Source organism: Caloenas nicobarica, chromosome 2, assembly GCF_036013445.1.
Source record: "Caloenas nicobarica isolate bCalNic1 chromosome 2, bCalNic1.hap1, whole genome shotgun sequence".
Taxonomy (NCBI): Eukaryota; Metazoa; Chordata; class Aves; order Columbiformes; family Columbidae; genus Caloenas; species Caloenas nicobarica.
Window position 1 is genome coordinate 160,580,359 of NC_088246.1, and position 22,384 is coordinate 160,602,742.

At 40.0% G+C, this 22,384-nt stretch overlaps 1 protein-coding gene across 6 annotated transcripts in view; it reads right to left on the minus strand.

Moving 5' to 3' along the window:
- TRAPPC9 (trafficking protein particle complex subunit 9) overlaps positions 1–22,384 on the minus strand; it is a 486,097-nt gene that overhangs the window by 403,843 nt on the left and 59,870 nt on the right. For all 6 annotated transcript variants that reach the window (XM_065629223.1, XM_065629226.1, XM_065629224.1 and 3 more), the window contains 4 exons: positions 16,677–16,803; positions 15,221–15,353; positions 9,158–9,321; positions 1,808–1,960 (listed from right to left, as the gene is read on the minus strand). In XM_065629223.1, coding sequence (XP_065485295.1) covers positions 1,808–1,960; positions 9,158–9,321; positions 15,221–15,353; positions 16,677–16,803 — 577 coding nt within the window. The remainder of the gene's footprint in view (positions 1–1,807; positions 1,961–9,157; positions 9,322–15,220; positions 15,354–16,676; positions 16,804–22,384) is intronic.

Below are 22,384 nucleotides of genomic sequence, written 5' to 3' on the forward strand. Positions count from 1 at the left end.
TCCACTATCTCACAACGGTTCTATGCCAGTACTAAGAAGTAAATATATGATCTTTTCCTTCCACAGAATATTTTGTTTGTATGTTATTTCATCTGAAAAAAACTGCTGGGCAAGTGCAGCTTCAGAGTGCCTTTAAAGCTTTTTGGAGACAGGACAAGTGAAGGAAATTAGACATGTATACATACATATATATATTTAGAAGTTATAAAAGTGAAATCAACAGAACTGGCACTAAAGACAGAAATGTCTGGCTTTTAAAATATTGACTTTCCTAATTATTTTTCAAGTTATATTGATTACATTAATCAAGTTCCTTCTCATTTCCATGCCTCTGATTTCTCTCCTATTAATGTTAACCTGTCAACAAATAAAGGCTGTTTCCAAAGTTTAATTTAGATTTTGGATCAACTGGCCTGTATCCTTTCCATACAATGTAATAGATAATGAGTTGAATTATGATCTAAGAAAAGTTCTTATAAAATAAACAAGCAATAAGCCATTGGAATTTCCATGGAAAAGACGGGACATCTACGGGGTACATGAGGACCAAGAGTTCAGGGATCTGAAAGTAAACCAGTATCATCTGCTCCTGAAGCAGCAAAATCACCCTACCCTTAGTGTTGGATCTGCCCCCTCACACCCTCAGATCTGGGAATTTGTGGCACGAATTTGAGCTGTATGGAATTAAATCTCCTATCAATGGCATTTCTCAAAGCCTCAATTCCTTGGATGCTGGTGTGCTCTTCCTCCACCATCAGCTTTTTCAAAATGCTCTAAATTAAACCTTGGTGTAGCAACACTATGGGTTTTGTACAGTTAAATCCTAAAATATTTTTATAATTTACGTATTTCACACCAGGGAGGTTTAAAAAAAACCCCACTCTTTTAATCTTTATTAAAAAATAATATAATTTCTGTCTAAATGCATTTGCAAGATAACCCACAGAAATCAGTCCTATTCAGCTCAAATAAGCTGTGCATGTAATTTTGTTGTATGTTTTCTATACTGCAAATATTTATTTTTTAAAGATTATTTATACTGATAATGCATACCTGCAACTGGATGCTGGGAAACAGTCCAAATAATAATAATGATATTTTTGTTGTTGTTTTTAATTCAGGAATATCTTGTTTCGTCAAGTTAATTCAATCAGTGTAAATATACCAGGCAATTGAAAAAATACAGAGTGTAGCAAATACCCTAGTGAGACTGTGTGTTTGTTATAAAAAGGAAATCCTTATTACAAGTTTCTGGTACTTGTAATTCCAGATAATTCTAATATAAGCAAACATTGTTTGGGGTTTTTCACTCAAAAGAAATGATGAGTTTAAGGACAGGAAACTTTCTCTACAGTACAAATATTAGGGGGATTATGCCCTACATTGCAGTACGTCACTTCTGGCAAAACTGCAGATTAAGAATTCTACAGTCTTGGATAACTAAATCATCAACTTAACGTTATTTCTCTTTAAAACCTACTCACGTTTGCAAACTATTTATTTTCATAAGATAAGGATATAAAGAGACACGTCAAAAACACTCCCTTGTCAAGAAAGATTTAAAAAGAGAGCAGGGCAAGGTCTCATGATGGGAAAGTTTGGTCACACATTGCCCTTATTTGTCACAAAAATTCAGTCTTCAATCCACACAGCTCGTTGAACAGCTCTCTTTGCTTTACAAGACAGAGATACGAAAATGCACAGTCACGTCTCGCACCGTGTTTTAAAACAAACGGCACAACAACTGGTTAAGCGTTTCTCAGAAGAACACACAGCCCTCCTAAGCCAGGAGAAATTCAAAACTCACCGTCACTGAGATCTTGCAGCAGGTTTTCTTGGCATGAAAAGTCCAGTTTCACTTTAATGTTCACGGTGAATGTTGCAATCTTTCCAGGTTTTAGAGGGAACTGCGAGAGGGTATCTTCTAGCTTCCAACTCAAGAAGTCCCCATACAGTTTCTCTGTATTAAAATAAGGAAATATTTCATGAGCATAACACCCGTGGTTAAGGAAGTTGACGTTTACAACTGCTGGAGAGAGTACTAACGGACTTCCCATTTTCTGTTTGAATTCCAAAATACTTACAATTAAGGCATTAAAAATTAATGTAACACCAGAACGATATTAGAGAGGTTACTGGCATGGACTTGGAAGGTTGTAGATCACAAAGCTCAAAACATGAATTTAAGCAAAGATGACCACTACCAGAAAAAAAAAAATTGCACAAGAGGCAGCATTAAATATCTACTTTGAATACAGCCTGAAGGAGACCTACAAGTTCATACAAACTCCAACTTCAGGAAACGCCACAGGAATGCAAAAACATTTCATCAAAACTTTACACCAAAATAAATCAATCGCAATTCTGAAGCACCTGTATTATCAGTATTTAGTTACTGAGCAACAGAGAAGGCTGGGAAGACTATTAGCTTTCATTTTTTTTACACAATGAAGTCCTTTGTGAAAACCAAGAAGTATACAAGACCCAAAGTATACATGACCCAAACATTAAGGATGTTACCAGACAGGACTAGTTTGTGCTAAAAGATATTTGTTTGATAAATTATTTATCACTGGTCTACATGAGATAGGGCACTGGTAATAATTAGCTCCTCTCTCCCAAGCCTAACATGCCAGAAGATAATATGAGGGGGGAAAAAAGAAAAGGAAAAGGAAAAGAAAAAAGGAAAAAGAAAAAAGGAAAAAGGAAAAAGGAAAAAGGAAAAAGGAAAAAAAGGAAAAGAAAAAGGAAAAGAAAAAGAAAAAGAAAAAGAAAAAGGAAAAGAAAAAGAAAAAGAAAAAGAAAAAGAAAAAGAAAAAGAAAAAGAAAAAGAAAAAGAAAAAGAAAAAAGGAGAAAGGAGGAGAAAGAAGGAGAAAGAAGGAGAAAGAGAAGGAGAAAGAGAAAGAAAGAGAAAAAGAAAGAGAAAGAGAAAGAAAAAGAGAAAGAGAAAGAGAGAGAAAGAGAGAAAGAGAAAATTACTATTTCTCAATACACTGAGATACTTTATCCACTTATTCAGTCTCCTTAGTACTCCAGTAACACTGAAAGATCCATCTTGAAATAGAGGAGCGGAGGGTTAAACCTGCTTCAGGACAAAGTGCCGGTTAGTTATGTGTTATTTCAAGCTCTGAAGTATGCCGAAAGCTAGAGTCATAGACATTTAAGTACCTTCAGCAAAAGCAATGAAAAAAAGATATTTATGAACTTTATGCAAGATTAAATCATTTTTTAGTGTATCACCATTTCAGAGCCTTTCCAAACCCATCGCCTAAGATCCATGTGTGAGAAAACGGGGTGGGAAGACTCCCTCAACCACTGCAATCTGGAATTAAGGATCTTTCCAAACAAGTAATTAGAATTCCAGTCCAAACTCTGTTTAAATTCCAGAGGTCAATCACTTCTGAGAAACATCAGGGAGGTTTTGCTTCATCATCCAAGTTCATTCAGTGTGTGCAGCTGGTGCTCACTCCTAGACCTAATCACCTGTGAGGCTGGTAAGAACGCCCGGCACAATCTACTCAGTGCTTCGAGTTCGAAAACATCAGTGTCGTATTTGCCAGAGTGGATCAAAGAGTTGGGTTATCAAAGCTTTTAGAGTCTACCCCCTAACTGAGATGTAACAAGCCTCTGACGAGAGCTGACTGGATACAGAGGATGGAAAGGGGTCCAGCTTTGCATGTGTCATCATTCTAAAAAAAGTATTAGACCATCTGACCTGGTGAGGGACAATTTGAGGTGACACAGAGTTGACCTTGGCAGGACGCACGTGATGTCCAGCCTACAGATAGCACAGCCTGGTAGCCACAGTGGTGCAACGAGACATTAAAAGACATGACAGACACGTTTATTGGGGCGATATGACAAGTTCCTCTTGCTGATTTTGCCTCGGGATCTGTTCCATAACGCACAGCTGCTAAAAGACTCGAAAACCCTGTGATGTCCTTTATGAACGTGCACAGGCTGAGCTGCAAGTTCTGCTCATTTGTCTGAGGGCCAGAGTGGAAAAGCTAAAGAGCTGCGCCTGAAAGAAAAAGAATAAATGAAGTAATACAGAGCCAAGTCTGAAAGCCTGATCTTCAGAGGTTCTCATTAACAAGACACAAAAGCAATGCCAGAAAATGGGGCTTTCTCAAGAAAAGTGACTGGCTATAGCTGACATAACGAAGGAGGGAGGGCAGGTCATTGCACTTCAACAGCTAATCCCATCCAGTATTTTACACCCAAAAAAAAAAGAGAACACTTGCCATTTACAGCATTCATCTTTGCGCTAAAAGTCGTGGCTGCAGAAACAGAAGGTGAGGAAATGGAAGTCGGCAGCTGTAAAAGATTTACGACCAACTGCCAAGACTGAAAGAACCAAAGCACATCAGATGAAATCAAGGATGATGGAAAGCTCTTTGTATTGGGCTGAAATTGGACGACAACTTCTCATGGGCTCCCAAGATGTGGTCACAGCAGATGTAAGTACCCAACAGCTTTCAAGGAGACCTTGAGCAGTTTAAATCACAGCCACAATTCGCAGTAGTGAAGAACATCCACGAGGCAACTTCTTAGTGCACTAGTTTGTGTCTGCATATGCTCTCAACTTGATCTATAATATCGAGTTCAGAGTTTGTGTTGCTATCAGAGACGGTTTAACGTCGTATCCATATTATATCAGTGACCAAACTGAGCTGCTGACATGACAAATCTTTAGCTCCCTGTTGATGACCACAACCCCCTGTCACGCTGTACTGTGAGTCCACCCTTATGCATTTATATCAATTTACGACCTGAGTGCAATCACATTTGGAAATACACAATTATTACACGCTTAATGGGGACCATTAATTCTTTTGCCATGGATGGCATTTTTCAGCGCTTTACGTCATACCCACAGCACAAAGTCATGTAAAATTCATACTTAGTAAGTATGGATTTTCCTCCAAAACAAGGCCTGTCTCGAGCACACAGTTCCAAATACAGGGGTGAATTTTGCTTCTGTGAGACAATGTAAGAAACTGAAGATTGTGCTTGTCTGGAGCCTGGAGAGCCTCATCGAAAGCTTTGCTTTCAAAAGAAGGTTGTTTAAGGCAATTTCCAGAGGCCTCTGCCCATGCAGACTTCTACAATTCTATAATTCTGATCATACACTCAGAACAAATCACTTACTCTTTTTTAATAATTTTTTTTCAGTATTCATCTTTATAGGTTACTCATTAGAATTTTTCCTTTTTCTGATGAAGACAATGATTATTGTGCTTAATAATATCTAAGAGACTGTCAAATACACAAAGAGACTTCACTGTCAACATTTTCTATTGAGAAAGAAAATGAAAGACGAAGTAGAATCAAAGTTTTACTGAACTCATAGCTGAGTATCAACTTTTCTCATTTTTCAGCATTGTTTTTAGCAAAAGCTGTGACTGAGAGACGATGGGTTTAAAGTTGACAAGAGTCTCTTTCAAAATTCTGAACTAATTAACTGAGTAATGTTATATATCAAAAGTCTGATTAACACCTGATTCAGAGGCACATATATTCCTCCATTTAATACATTTCATTACATGAACTTCACCATGTAATTTGTGTGCTGTATTTGGTCTTTCTGTTACATACATGCAGCATTCAGCACAGCAGGAGCACATTGGAATTATTGAAATAAGAACAGGCAGTTATCATACATTTCAGTTTCTAAAATGGTTCTTGGTCACAAGTCTTAAACAGAAAAATCTATTCTTCGATGACTGGCAACTTGTATTCGCTGAGGTTGCAGAGAAGAGGAAACTCTGTTGAAAAGAAATCATGGATTCAAATACTGAAATGAAAAAAAATCACCAGGAATCACATTGCATTTTAATGCTTTGTCACTGACAGAATAAAACCTGCAATAAAATAAGGTATTTCTATCGTAAGTAAAGATTATCTTGTCATCTGCAGTTCTGCTGTTAATATCATTTTCATAACGATGCCTGGGGACAAACAAAAACTATAAAACACATGACAAAACAGAAACAAGATTCACCTGTCAGACTATTTTTAATACTAAAATGTACAAAATATTTTAGGAGAAATAACCGGAACCAGGAGATGTGCTGTATTTCTTCCATACCTTCTCTATTCTTTTAACGGCTTATGTTATTTATTGCCTTGAATTTTATCCCATTTTTTTCCTTATTGCTCACTGAGTGAGATTAGAGGTTGGCTCATTTCCACTCCCTCAAGTAGGACAACATCACAGAATCACAGAATCACAGAATGTTAGGGATTGGAAGGGACCTCGAAAGATCATCTAGTCCAATCCGCCTGCCAGGGCAGGAACACCTAGGTGAGGTTACACAGGAAGGTGTCCAGGCGGGTTTTGAATGTCTCCAGAGAAGGAGAATCCACAACCTCCCTGGGCAGCCTGTTCCAGTGTTCCGTCACCCTCACCGAGAAGAAGTTTCTTCTCAAATTTAAGTGGAACCTCTTGTGTTCCAGTTTGAACCCATTACCCCTTGTCTTACTGTTGGTTGTCACCGAGAAGAGCCTGGCTCCATCCTCGTGACACCCTTTATATATTTATAAACACTGATGAGGTCACCCCTCAGTCTCCTCTTCTCCAAGCTAAAGAGCCCCAGCTCCTCAGCCTTTCCTCACACGGGAGATGCTCCACTCCCTTCAGCATCTCCGTGGCTGCGCTGGGCTCTCTCCAGCAGTTCCCTGTCCTTCTTGAACTGAGGGGCCCAGAACTGGACACAATATTCCAGATGAGGTCTCACCAGGGCAGAGTAGAGGGGAAGGAGAACCTCTCTCGACCTACTAACCACCCTCCTTCTAATACACCCCAGGATGACATTGGCCTTCTTGGCCACAAGGGCACAGTGCTGGCTCATGGTCATCCTGCTGTCCACCAGGACCCCCAGCTCCCTTTCCCCTACACTGCTCTCTAATAGGTCATTCCCCAACCTGTACTGGAACCTGGGGTTGTTCCTGCCCAGATGTAAGACTCTACATTTTCCCTTGTTATGTTTCATTAAATTTTTCCCCGCCCAACTCTCTAGCCTGTCCAGATCTCGCTGGATGGCAGCACAGCCTCTGGCGTGTCAGCCACTCCTCCCAATCATCCAGTCCACACTTCCTCAGTTTTGCCGTGAGGATGCTGTGAGAGACGGTGTCAAATGCTTTGCTGAAGTCAAGGTAGACCACATCCACTGCTCTGCCATCGTCAATCCACCTTGTTACGTCTTCATAAAAGGCTATGAGGTTGGTCAAACACGACTTCCCCTTGGTGAAGCCATGTTGACTGTCCCTGATGACCCTCTTATCCTTGATATGTCTTAAGATGGCACCAAGGATAAGGTGTTCCATCACTTTCCCAGGGATGGAGGTGAGGCTGACCGGTCTATAGTTGCCCGGGTCCTCCTTCTTGCCCTTTTTGAAGACCGGAGTGACATTTGCTTTCCTCCAGTCCTCAGGCACCTCTCCCGTTTCCCAAGACTTGGCAAAGATGATGGAGAGCGGTCCAGCAATGACTTCAGCCAGCTCCCTCAGCACCCGCAGGTGCATCCCATCTGGACCCATGCATTTATGGATGTCCAGATTGCTTAACTGGTCCCTAACCCAGTCCTCATCAACTAATGCAAACTCCTCCATTGCCCTGCCTTCCTCTGAGGCCTCAGGGGTACGGGGCTCCTCAGGACAGCCTCCGGCAGAGTAGACAGAGACAAAGAAGGCATTCAGTAGTTCTGCCTTCTCTGTATCTTCTGTCACCAGGGCACCCACCCCGTTCATCAGTGGGCCTACATTGCCTCTGGTGTTAGTTTTATCTGCCATGTATTTGAAGAAGCTCTTCCTGTCGTCCTTGACCCCTCTCGCCAGGTTTAACCCTAAGGAGGCCTTAGCTTTCCTAGTTGCCTCCCTACATCCTCTGACAACAGCCTTATATTCTTCCCAAGTGGCCAGCCCCTCCTTCCATGATCTGTAAACCCTCCTCTTCCACTTGAGTTTGCCCAGCAGTTCCCTGTTTAACCACGCAGGTCTCCTGGCTCCCCTCCTTGACTTCCTGTGCGTCGGGATGCACTGATCTTGAGCTTGGTAGAAGCAGTCCCTGAATGTTAACCAACTATCTTGGGCCCCTTTACCTTCAAGCAGCCTTGCCCACGGGATTTCCCCCACCAATTGTAAGAAAAGGCCAAAGTTGGCCCTGCTGAAGTCCAGGGTTGCAATTCTGCTCGGTATTCTGCTCCCACCACAGGAGATTCTGAACTCCACCATCTCATGGTCGCTGCAACCAAGGCAGCTCCCCACCTTTACTGCTTCGACCAGACCCTCCTTGTTAGCGAGGACGAGATCCAGCAGCGCTCCTCTCCTAGTCGGCTCCTTCACCATTTGCATCAGAAAGTTATCGCCAATGCACTGGAGGAACCTCCTGGACTGAGGCTGGCTGGCTGAGTAGTCCTTCCAGCAAACATCAGGGTAGTTAAAATCCCCCATAACAACCAGGGCCTGTGACTGTGAGGCCACGCTCAGCTGCCTGTAGAAGGCCTCATCAACATCCTCACTCTGATCTGGTGGCCTGTAATAGACTCCCACGACAGTGTCACCCCTGCCAGCCTGCCCCTTAATTCTCACCCACAGACTCTCAACTTGCTCCTCAACCGCACCTGGACAGTACTCTATACATTGTAGTTGCTCTCTCACGTAAAGAGCAACTCCACCACCACGCCTGGCTGGCCTGTCTTTCCTGAAAAGGACACAGCCATCCATGACCACATTCCAGTCATGTGAGCTGTCCCACCATGTCTCTGTTAATGCAACATTACTGCTAATGGTAATTTATTTAACTAACCGGTTTATTTAGACATAAAAATAAAACAATTAAGACCCAAGATTCTCGCTTTTGACGTGTTATCATGCCAGGATTTTTTTTTCCAAGTACTATTAAAATGAAATCTAGATTTCCAAAAAGCAGGTGACCCTTTGACACGTAAATGGTTCTACAATTTCTTTCTACATTTTCTGATGCGCTCTTTCATTTCTATACTCCTACAATGAAATCCAACTGAATTATTCCAGTTCCTTAATGGGGTTATGACATTTATTTTGAACTGATGTATAAAAGAAATATAAGTAGTTCCCCTTTTAGCAGAGAAAAAGTGATGGTTATTATTTCTAAATGTAAAGCCGCATACACACCTTTAGTGTTGACTGTTTTCACTGTGACCTCCAGTTTCTCCAGTGGTTCTGTTCCAATATTCTCTAACTTTATGATAAGCTGTTGGGTCTCTCCGTTGTAAAGCTGGACAGACACGTTAGTGGAGATTTCGTCCCCTGAAGAAGGCTGGAGCGTATGGGCAGACCTACAAAATGCGACACACAGACAAAACATTACGATCGACGTGTTAAAATCGTCTCCGAGTTACAACATTAACTGTTCTTTGAGACTTAAAAACCCACTGCTCTGCATTCTTGAAGACATTACGTATCATTTTCCATCCTCATTTTAGTCAGGGTCATTTTTTACAACCGTTGAGGACAAACATTAATATTTTATGCATAAGACAAGTCAGATTTCAAACAATATAAAATATGTATTCCTAACTCTGAAAGCCTGTTAAATATTGCTGCAAAAACCGTAAGAAAGGAAAGAGAGCAAAAAAAGAGCAGGTCATTAGAATAAGCAAACTTGAAAAAAAAGTGATATTTGATCTACCAAGTGTTTGAACACTAGGGTTGAGTAACAATGGGTACCAAGAGCTGAATGTAAAACAGAAATCATAAAAAATGAAATTGAGGAGAATTAGAAGTTGAGTGCTACATAGGAGAAATCAGGGCGAGAAAGATCCTGAAGTCCAAACTGCTCTCTGCTCAGCCCGTAAAAATTCCTGAAGTGGGATTCAAGTGAACTGGTAGAAGAAACCTCAGAAGAGATGAAACCTTTGTCCTCACAAGTGAGGAATCGTTATCTTACACTGTCAGGCATTGCCAAACTCCACCAACGTGTGATAAACGCGGAATGAAGACAGAAATACCTTTAACGAGAGATGAGCAGCACTGAGTGTTTTACACAGCTGTTCACCCAGAAAATGTGTTCTTAAGGGATCATGAAATACAAGGTAAGATACACTTAATACAGCAATATATTGTAAAAAAAAAAAAAGAAACAACTTAGAGATGAAACAAAAAATATTCTACAAGTTATATGTGCTAGAGGAAACGCATGGGTGTCTAAAGCTTCAGAAACAAGAGGATTTATTTGAATAAATATCAAGCATTTCATTTTAAAATAACACATGTGTCAAGCCAGTCAATTATCGAAACAGCAGATGTGCGCGGTGCTGTGACAAGACATCGTGGATAAAGGAGAATCGAGCAGTAACCTTGACCTTTGCTTGGAAGAAGTAATATGGGAGTTGAGAGAACGCAGTTTTAGGGGACAGCAGAGGGCACAAATCTCCTGGGAGTCCATCCTGGAAGAAATTCACTGTGTGAAAGGTGAAATAGTGAATATAAATGAACTCCTTAGACCATGAATGAGGGAAGGAGGATTGCGGAACAAGACAGATGGGCAGCGGTTCGCTTTCTGACTTTATTTTTCATGCTAATGCAAGGTGGTCAGAAGGGATCAAGGATACAAGGGCAAAAGCTACTGCAATTAATGAACAATAAATCTGTTGGAAAAGCCAGGTTCACTACCTTCTTTTGGCAGATATTTCTGCTATCCTTCCTTGCTATCCTGTCCTTCCTTAGTACAAGATAAGAAGCCTCCACAAATGAGCAGATTTTAGTCTTTCAGAATTCATCTATGACAACTAGTACTTAAAACACATATTTTTTCATAATTTAGAATTTACTGTCATGTATCATTATCATTGCAGCACTCTGGAGTTTGGGCATTTGGAGTGACAGGAAAAAAAGGAATTTATTTTCTCCAGTCACATTTAGACAAATGTGTCAAGGAATTGCATAGTAACAAACCAAACAAATGGTATTTTCAATTACTGGATGAATGTACAGCTGAAACCTGAGCCCAAGCTAATTCAGTGTACGCATCCCTTTTCTGTGATACAGTTCGATTAAAAACCATCGCAATTTTTGTGTAAGTACTAGACAGCCATCAGCTTTGTTCTGAACTTGCAACACGTCAGGACTGAGGTTTGCCATGCGGATATTGGTAGAGAAAAATCAGATTTGAGCTGGCGATGTGCACTCGCAGGCCAGAAAGATGATTGTGTCCTGGGCTGCATCACAAGGAGCGTGGGCGGCAGGTCAGGGAGGTGATTCTGCCCCTCTGCTCTGCTCTGGTGAGACCCCCCTGCAGTGCTGGTCCAGCTCTGGGGTCCTCAGCACAAGAAAAACATGGACATGTTCGAACAAGTCCAGAGGAGGCCACCGAGATGATGAGAGAGCTGGAGGATCTCTGCTGGGAGGACAGGCTGAGAGAGTTGGGGTGTTCAGCCAGAGAAGAGAAGGCTCTGGAGAGACCTTATTGTGGCCTTTCAGTACTTAGAGTAGACCTACAACGAAGACGGAGAGAGACTCTTCAGCAGGGCCTGTAGCGATAGGACACAGGGCAACAGTTTTAAAGTGAAATAGGGTAGACTGAGATCAGATATAAGAAAGAATTTTTTTTATGATGAAGGTGGTTGAGAGCCTGGCCCAGGTTGCCCAGAGAGGTGGTGGATGAACCATCCCTGGAGACATCCCAGGCCAGGCTGGACGGGGCTCTGAGCAACCTGAGCTGGTGCAGATGTCCTTGCTCATGGCAGGGGTGGCAGTGGATGAGCTTTGAAGTTCCCTTCCAACCCAAACCATTCCACGATTCTGCGCCTCGTCTGAGCTTGTCCCGACCCGCCTGCGACTTTGGTTTGACTTTCTTTAGCAGCAACTATTCTTCTGACCCCGTTGCTACACCTAGTCTTGCATATATTAAATTTGGATGCAACGTTGAGTTTGACTGAAAGAGAGAACAAGGCACAAAAATGCGTCAGCAAACAAAAACGGCTTCAAGTGCTTCCTAGAGTGAAAAAAAAAAAACAAACCAAAACATCATCATATTCCTCATGGTGAAAGTCTCCAGATGCTGAGAACTCACGGTACCATCAGAAAGAAAAGGTCGAGCTCAGGACCCAAAGGAGCAGGGGGAGGGCAAGAGTAACACCAATGAAACAGGTGGAAAATAGGAAGCATGTGTATAACAAATTTACGTGTATTATTAATAGTGATTCTTCTTCTCTATAGAGTATTTTTTCTCCCTTTCTTTTTCTTCTGTAATAATTGCATCTGGACTAATAACAGTCTAATAACTCATAAGATACAAACAGTAAATTCTTGGCTTTATACATAAATTGTGTTTCCTCTTTTCCCATAAACATGATTTTGAGCATAACAGTATCGTGCAATTATTTCAGTATAGTAGAAAATACTCATCAAGAAAGCAGTCTATAATGCCTGGCACACCAGCATACAGCTTCGAAAATTTCTGTTTCTTGTGTAAATGGCTGAAATTTTTCCATATAAGAAGTCTTCCTCCATTTTATTTACAAATTTGTTATTTTCCTCCCCTAATTTTCTCACTTTCTAGCATTTTCCATCGGAATTTGTTTACTCAGTAATGCGATATTTTTATATACCATATGTATGATTTATGCACAAATATAAATATATATAATGACAAAAATATGTACTAACAAAGCCATTCTCAACCCACAGCAAGGTTCATGAGTGCACCCTCTGGAAGTTTGCATGAGACATCAAGTTGGTTTAGTGGTGGACTTGGCAGCGTTACATTAATGGTTGGACTTGATGATCTTAAGGGTCTTCTCCAACCAAATTGATTCTGTGATTCTATTATAGCTTCTGCTAAATTAAGCTTATTAAATTAACCTTCGCTAATATAGATCATTAAAAAAAAAAGGTTAAAGTTCTAGAAAGACATTATCATATGCCTAGAAAGGCCTGGAATTATTCTTGACGATATGACTTTCACCCCAAAATTACTATTAGAGCAATCAACTGTTGAAGAAATGATAAAGAGCTTGTATCTTTGACTTTTGAAACAAACCCTGTCCCACAGTTTAACCTACAAATAAGTAAGGCAATAAATACGGTATAAGATTATCTCAAATATTTCAAAATATTTCAGGGGACATGGTTTAGCACTTGATTTAAGTCATGGTTGGACTCAATGATCCTGAGGGTCTCTTCCAACCGAAATGATTCTATGATTTAATACAAATAAATTCAGTGAAAAATTAAGAAACATCAGCTCAGCTCCAGTAGAAGGAGCTATAAAAGCTAACGTGCCGATGGGTGTCGAAGGAAATAAATGTAGAGCAAATCGGCCAAATGCAAGAAGAGAAATGAGATTCAGATTTTATCCTGCTGTCCGTAAATTAAGACTGATCTTTCTTTCAGTTCTTCGCTATGTCTTTTAAAAGTACATCATCAGCCGGAGAATCTGAAGGATAAAAAAGAGTTGGCAGGAGCCGCGTGAGGCAATTTGGTGGGATCACGGAGGCTGGGAGAAGGAGTAAGTGATGGGAAACAGCGAAATGCATCTGAATTCCCAGCGTGTTACAGGAACTGAGACTGAGTAGCAAAACTAAAGCATCTGAAGGAACTAAAAGTCAATCTAACACCAACGAGAAAGTAAATACACGCCAATATAAAAAGAAAACCTTTTTGATGTTCCACATTACCAGCTGAACGTACATCCAAAAAGAGTAGATATTATGCACACTTAAGAATATTTGTAATTCCCTCTGTATTTCAAACTCATGTTCTTTAATACACTCATAACCTTGGCTAGCCAATATTAATTTTTATTACAGCCAAACCACACAGACTCCGTATCTAGCAGAATTTTTATAGGGAATTTACCAACATGTAACTCAACTGCAGCATTTTATGATTTTGCTGTATTCATCAGGATATTACTCTCATATCTTTGTAATATAAAGCCACCAACACAGCCCATTCCACATTAGAAAACTGGAATTCAGATGGGAAAAATCAGAACCAAACCAGTTCCTTTGCTTTATTAAGTAAACCATACTGAAGAGCACAACAACGGAAAAAAAATTATATATATATAGACATATATATGTATGTCTTTGTGTCATATGATACTGATAATCACCCTACTAAGGATCAGAAGTGGAGCTGAGATCTTTCAATCAAGAGAACAATCCCTGTGGTACTTGAGCTATCAAGGCAGTAAATACGAAAAGGCTGTTTCCTGATCCGTAGCTAAAAATAATATTAAAAAAAACCTAAACCCAACAAAAAAGTGGAAAAATGAAATTCCGTACTTTTACAACTATTTGCAAAACAGTAGACAGACAGCGAGACTCCAAGATATAGTGATCGACATGCACTATAGTAGGTGAATGCTCTTGAACCTCGAAAACTTCCAAAATTTGAGTTGAATCAGTGTCTTACCAGCTCTCTCTAAATCATGGAATTAGTTACATTTTTCATAAAAAGCAGCTAAAAAAAAAAAAAAAACACAAAACCCCCACACTGCTACCATGTCCTTTTTGTTGAGTGTATAAGGAAGTTATTTTAGTTGAGTCTTCCTGTACCTCTTAAAGATATTGTTTCTGTAGCATGGTGTCAAATTTGGGCCCCTCCTGAATAATGGAAATATTGATATATCAGAGCAAGTCCAGAAGAGGTTTAATCAAAAGTATTACGAGGCTGGAGCACCCGACATATGAGGACAGGTTCAAAGAGCTGGGTTTGTTCGGTTTGAAATAAAGAAGAGGGGGCGATTTTTACTCTTGTGAGTGTGGTCAGACATTGGAACCGATCTGTCACAGAGGTGATGGAAACACTGTCCATGGAGGTAATTAAACCTGAACTAGATCGTGCCATGGAGAATCTGATCTAACATTTAAGTCATATCACTTGTCAAAGCAAGATCCTGGACCAGCCGATCTCCAGAGGTGCCCTTTCCAACCTATGCTACTCTATGGATTACCTCTTCAAAATGTTATGAACATTCAGCCTTTCAAAGATTCAGTCTTCTATACGTGCGACTTTAATAATGAATCATCATTACGCTCCCCCAGCTAGTTAAATCTCAAAACATTTTCTACGAAATTCCAAGGTTTCTCAAGTAAAAAGCATTGCTATAATTTACATCTTATTTTACTAAAGCATTGATTATATACTCAGATGAAGGATTTTTTACTCAGCACATGACTAACACTTAAATATGACCAAATAAAATCATCCTTTAATGCCATTTCTCACCTTGGAAGGGAGGTACTGATCTGCAGCCTTGGCAAAGCTGGGATGACTTCAACCGTACAGCCGTTGGTCTTCACTCCTGGCAGGTTGTCCAGAAGGCAATCACTGTAGACTCCAAAAACTGAAGTATGGTAACCTGATTTTTAGAAGAAAACACCAACATGTTGTGATTTTTTCTATTTTCTGAAAGATCTAAAAGTACTAAACTTACTAATCAGATCTTACCAATATTTCTGCTGCCCAAAACACCACCCTCTACTACAGGAGAATCTTCTCAGGACACAAAACATAGGGAAGATTTTCTAACCCCTTAAGTAAGAAAATTTATAATTACATGACAACATACAAACGATGCACATGTACGCCTTTGTATGTGTGACATGTAAAATTAAAAAAAAATTAAGTGTCTATGATTTTTACCATGTGATAAGTTCCTAAAGGAAACTGATTAAAAAAAAAAAAGTATTTTATATATCCATACACACACAGAGACATCTGCCATTGAAGACCACAGCTTATCCTCAAAAAATTCAATTTAATAGGAAAGTACCTCTGCACTGATTCATTATCAGGCAATATATACAAACTATATTGGAAGGAAAATTTGATACATTGACACAAAATCAGCTGCAAGAACAGAAATCAACTCCTCTACCCGCAGTACATTTTTAGTACGGGAAACTAAAAGCAGACAACTACAAAAGTTCCGAATGCTTTGATGCTATTCTGTATTTACCGAAATAGTTTCTACGAAAAAAAAAAAAATCAAATGAAGAATTGTTTTATGAGCAGACGAAAAGCACTTAAGAAAATCTCAGCGAGAATAGAGCTTCTTCAAGTTCAAAGGCATCTTCTCTTGGTGTTGAGCTTTACTAAAATGGTTGTTTTACTGTAACTGTATTCCCAGAACACATACCTAAAATTGTGTGTTGGTAATATGATTCAGCCCTACTACTTGTTGAATCTATCATTACCACATATACCTCCTTTTCCAGGAGACTGATCTGCTCGTCTTCTACAAAAGCTCTTTAATTCCCTTTACTTACCACAAACACAATTTTATTTAGGTTTATTAATGAAATGATATCTCAACTGCGACAGACTACACGCCTTGGCTGAATTGTTTCTACAGAAGCAATCTGCAAAAATTTCTGTAATCTTACATGAAACTGATTAATTAAGAAAAATAAACTGCAAGATTATCTTCTGCATTCTCATGAAAAAGTTCAAGTAATCCTCCTCAGAAGCTTTCCAAATGAAAGCCCTAATAAAGAGGAGTTTGAGTTCATTATCCTTTTCCTCTCGTATGTGAGATGTTGCAAATACGTGCTCATTACTGATGTTACAACCAAGAGATTTTTCAGGCTGTTTTTAATGAAGTCTAGTACAGAAAACACATTCCTTGTTCTGGTTTTTTTGTTGTTTTCCTAGGAAGAGCATGACTGAAGACGTCCCTTACCATTGACTGTGATCTGCCCGGTGGTTTGAGGAACACCAACCAGAGTCACCGGGTACAGACCAGACTCCGCAGGTAGGGAAAGAGCCGCAGGAAGAGATTCGAATTCTACTCCTGTTGTCAAGAGACCCTGAAAAAGTCATTTTACATAGGTAAATACATCTGTGATATACACTTATATTTTATGATAGATACTTATTTTAATCACCCGAACTTTTACAATTTATTCTGATTTGCTCACAGCAGTTATTTTGGTTTTTAAGGTCCAGCGACTGCATCTAGAATTACGGCAAGATTTGTATTCAACAGTGAAATGTGTTTCAGGATCTGAGGTGGGAACGATGTATGAAAGACTAATAAAAATTTATACCCAACCACAGTAAAAAGAATGAGCGATATTATCTTCATGGTGTTGTTTTGTACCAAGATTTAATTCTACCTGTGACCTTACTTATGTTCATAGAATATCCTGAGTTGGAAGGGATCCACAAGGATCATCAAGTCCAACTCCTGTGTATTTGCTTATTCTTTGGACAGTGCAAATCAAACATCGATGGGAGCTCCTGTTTAGCTTTGATTAAAGTACATGGCCAGAAAATATTTATCTCTGGGGAGAAAAAAAATTTCATATTTACAGATAATAGAGCAAGTGTAGCTTTACTGTCCAACCTGAACATCTCAATAAGCTGGAATAAGTATTTACTTTGCTACCTCAATCCTCTATCAAGCCTAGGTGCCTGCAGTTAGATGGTATGATTTACTCCCTTAGTGTACGTCAGAGAAATCTCTTTGTATCCTAAATTGAAAATATTGGACAAAATAAGAAATCAAGCAAAAAAAAAAAAAATTCAAGAAACTTTCAAACACAGCATTACTGTCCTTAGTAGACTAGGGGTTTTTTTAAGCTTGGGTAATTAATTCAAGATGCTTGAACACAGAATGTACTGTTTACACATAAGACATTTAATGTTGTAAAGCACTTCAGTCTAAGTTACCAGTTGCTTTTGTATACACATAGAAATGTCTTTTTATTTTTTAATAAAGATGCTGTTCAAATATCTCCATCAATTAATGCACTAAGTACAACTGGATTAAACCTCAACTCGATGAGGACGCTTCACGGCAACTCAAAAATCTATGAAAAAAGCAGATGCTATTTTTGTAAAGACCGACGACAAAACTCATGGCTTGAGCAAAAGAAAACCACAAGGAGACTGAAGACTCAACACAGAGTTTAGGAAGGCAGACCAGCCCTCTTGTGTTTCTAATTCTCAACTAGAAACAAGGAACATTGATACCCATGTAACAAGCACTTAAGAAACGCAAATGGCACCACCGCAATTACCCAGCCAAGGACTGAAACTTGACCTGCCATGTACATTAAGTTTTAATGGCCTGATTTGCATTAGGAGTAACCACCGGCAAGTCTTCTTCACGCAATTCCTAGATATTAACCAAAAATCGATCCACCAGCAACCAAAAACGGAGCTAAATTAAAAGCCATTATCAGAATTTCTTCCCGTATGGAAAATTAACAAACATTTTTCATGTACGTGCTACATAACAACTAAATAAATGCTTTGCATCTAAAATTTTTAATGGCAAAGTCCTAAACACACCAGAAGCTTAAGAAACCAAACTGAACAGGTTTGTCAGGTTCTTCATTTCTCTTCTACTGAAGATCTGAAGTCATCAAGATTATAATAAATACAAAAGGTATAAAATCCTTCATTCTAGCAATTGTTTCTTTGCAGAGTTGACACTGCTGAGACAACACCTGATCCAACCAAAGCTACTCTTGCTTTGCGGGAAGGTACGTTAGAGAACTCCACCGTTAATTTGCGCAAAATCCAATTTCATCATTTTACTTGAGTTACAAGAAAATCCTGTGTCAAACTCTCATTTCTACTGAATTTTCGTTTTCTCCCTGTTTCACATGGAGACTTCAGTTGTCAGAAACAACCCACAAAAAAGTAAAAACTAATTCGCTCTTCCTATACATTCACCACCCACTGACACTTTTTGATTCCCGTTTTCATAAAGCCAAATTTGGTCACTACTTTTCAAACACGTGCATTAATGTACCTGGGAGCACAAACACACCTTGTTCGCATTCTTGGGGAAATATTCCTGGCAATTCTTCAGAATAAAGTATTCAAAACAAATATTGTAATAACTAGCCAATACAAACTAACTGTAGATATGATGCAACATATTATAATTGATTGCATGTGTCTGAGCATGAATCGTTCAATGGCATTGACCCCACAGAAATCGGGTGAATATTCACACTTTGATACTGACTTAGCCGCAGTCTTCATCGTAATCTTTCTGTTTCTGCTTTCTCTGAAGCAAACCTTAGAACATAAACCAAAGGTGACCACATGCACACTCCAAAACTCACTTTTAAAACAAGTATAGAGGGCTTTGTAGGATTATTTCCATCCCAAAAGCACTGAACTATCACTTGGCCAAATACTGAAATTTATTTTAATTATTCAGGATCCACCTCAGCTAAATACTTTCATCCGAGGACTTAAAGTCCTAAAAAATCAATGACCAAATAAAACCCTGTCTTGTTTACTATCAGCTACAGCAAAAGTAAATTTAAAAAAAACCGATGGAGACCCCTAAATATTCTCTAACACATCTTCCTAATCTGAAGCAGAGCCAACCCACATAAACCATTCCCAGTATGTTTATTAGGGAGATCTGGAATTTCACAGAATCACAGAATATCAGGGGTTGGAAGGGACCTCGAAAGCAGTGCAACCCCCCCGCCAGAGCAGGAACACCCAGATGAGGTTACACAGGAAGGTGTCCAGGCGGGTTGGAATGTCTGAGAGAAGGAGACTCCACAACCTCCCTGGGCAGCCTGGGCCAGGCTCTGGCACCCTCACCGGGAACAAGTTTCTTCTCATCTTTAAGTGGAACCTCCTGTGTTCCAGTTTGCGCCCATTGCCCCTTGTCCTATCATTGGTTGTCACCGAGAAGAGCCTGGCTCCATCCTCCTGACACTCACCCTTTCCATATTTATAACCATGAATGAGGTCGCCCCTCAGTCTCCTCTTCTCCAGCTCCAGAGCCCCAGCTCCTCAGCCTTTCCTCACACGGGAGATGCTCCACTCCCTTCAGCATCTCCGTGGCTGCGCTGGACTCTCTCCAGCAGTTCCCTGTCCTTCTGGAACTGAGGGGCCCAGAACTGGACACAATATTCCAGATGCGGCCTCACCAGGGCAGAGCAGAGGGGCAGGAGAACCTCTCTGACCTACTGACCACCCCCCTTCTAATCCCCCCCAGGTCCCATTGCCCTTCCTGGCCACAAGGGCCCAGTGCTGGCTCATGGTCACCCTGCTGTCCCCAGGACCCCCAGCTCCCTTTCCCCTACACTGCTCTCTAACAGCTCATTCCCCAACCTATACTGGAACCTGGGGTTGTTCCTGCCCAGATGTAAGACTCTACATTTTCCCTTGTTATATTTCATTACATTTTTCCCCGCCCAACTCTCCAGCCTGTCCCGGTCTCTGGATGGCAGCACAGCCTCTGGCGTGTCAGCCACTCCTCCCAGTCTGGTGTCATCAGCAAACTTGCTGACAGTGCACTCTATTCCCTCATCCAAGTCGTTGATGAATATATTGAGCAATACTGGTCCCAGTACTGACCCTTGAGGGACTCCACTAGATACAGGGCTCCAACTAGACCCTGTCCCATTGACCACGACTCTCTGGCTTCTTTCCTTCAGCCAGTTCCCAGTCCATCCCACTATCTGATTGTCCAGACCACACTCGGTTTAGCAGTGAGGATGCTGTGGGAGACTCTGTCAAATGCTTTACTGAAATCAAGACAGACCACATCCACTGCTTTGCCATCACCAATCCACCTAGTTATGTCCTCATAAAAGGCTACGAGGTTGGTCAAGCACGACTTCTCCTTGGTGAAGCCATGTTGACTGCCCCTAATGACCCTCTTATCCTTGAAACACCTTGAGATGGCACCAAGGATAAGTTGTTCCATCACCTTTCCAGGGATGGAAGTGAGGCTGGCTGTCCATAGTTACCTGGGTCCTCTTTCTTACCCTTTTTCAAGACCGGAGTGACGTTTGCTTTCCTCCAGTCCTCAGGCACCTCTCCCGTTTCCCACGACTTCGCAAAGATGATGGAGAGTGGCCCAGCAATGATTTCTCTCAGTGGTAACTTAATGCAGTGGTTAAACTGAACACCTTTCCAGTTCCAACTTTCAGCTAAAAACTACACTGAACTTAATTTTGAATCATCAATACAAACCACTTTTCCATTCCCATCTGACTCCCCAAATTAGCCAGTATATCAAGTGCCTATAAACATATATAAAACACTAAGAAATGACACAATTTCCAAACCATAATCAGGTCACTTTTCGGAAGTATGGAAAGCTCCTCATTAAGCCATGGTCCTAATTAGCACAGTTTCCTTGGGGCAAGGGGGAGACAGAAGCAATGAGTAAATAAAAGCTTATTCTACTTCACATTTTTAATCAAGCTGCATGTCAAAACATACACTTATACATTCATTTCACTTCTTGCACTATTGTGCTTTTACTTAATACGAATCGGTCTCCCATCCCAGCAATTAGACATCCTCCATTATTAAACTGGATGGAAAGACATCACAACCATGGAGAGAAAAGAACCAAGGAAATGAACAGATTAAAATGAAATAAACCAGTGGAAATATTTTTAAAGACTAATGGTCAAGGCTCAGGAAAAGCAGCTGTCAGAGAAAGCATCTTCCTCGCCACAGGATTTAAACCAAGTATGTTAACAGCAGATAGAATCCAGACAAAAATCAAGATAAATAAGGACAGTAATAGACAAAAAGGCAGGTGAATACGTCTGGAGTACAGTCACCTAAAACATGCATCTGCTTATGGACAAGACGGGAGCGTTACTATAAAGAGAAATTGCTAGTATTAAAATGATTTAATAAGAGTAGAGAAAAAAAATGCTATACAGAGTGTATATTGTTCCCCAACCCCTGATATTATATCAAAATGACATCCTTGGATCACGCTGATCACAACTGCTAAAGCAAAATAAGTCCTCAGCACATTGTATTTTTCCTATGAAGCCTTAAGAATGCATTCACAGTCTGTTCTTTAACAACAAAGCCCATGAAAACGAAGAGCTTTTCTAGAGAACAAACGCAATCCAAACCCCAAGACTGAAACAGGAAAAAAATTAATATATATATATACATACACACACATATATATATACACACAAACGTCAATTAGGCTTCAGGTTTCCAGACATAAACTGAAATAAAGACACCTTTAAAATTCAACCCACACAAAAAAGTTTTAAAAGACAATGACATATGTAGAATGTCTGATAGACATTTTCAATATTCCTGTTTGCTGGAGAGCAGAATTCAACAATATTTGCCCAACACTGCCCTCTGGTGCCTAAAAATCTTTTTAGATTAACAGTGTTAGATTTCTTTTCCCTAGTCTTATACCTTATTTCAAGGAATCATTTAGTAATTGTTGCTCTTTCTGACTTCATAGGAAAAGTTTACCTGTATACACAGTTTCCTCCAGGAAATATATGAATCATACCAAAAAAAAAAATTACATTTCCTTGTATTCTTAGAAAGCAATTTCAATTGTCTTAGAGTAAATATATGCATGTTATTACCACAGCGTGTGATTCAATCGCTTCAAACCTCAATTTA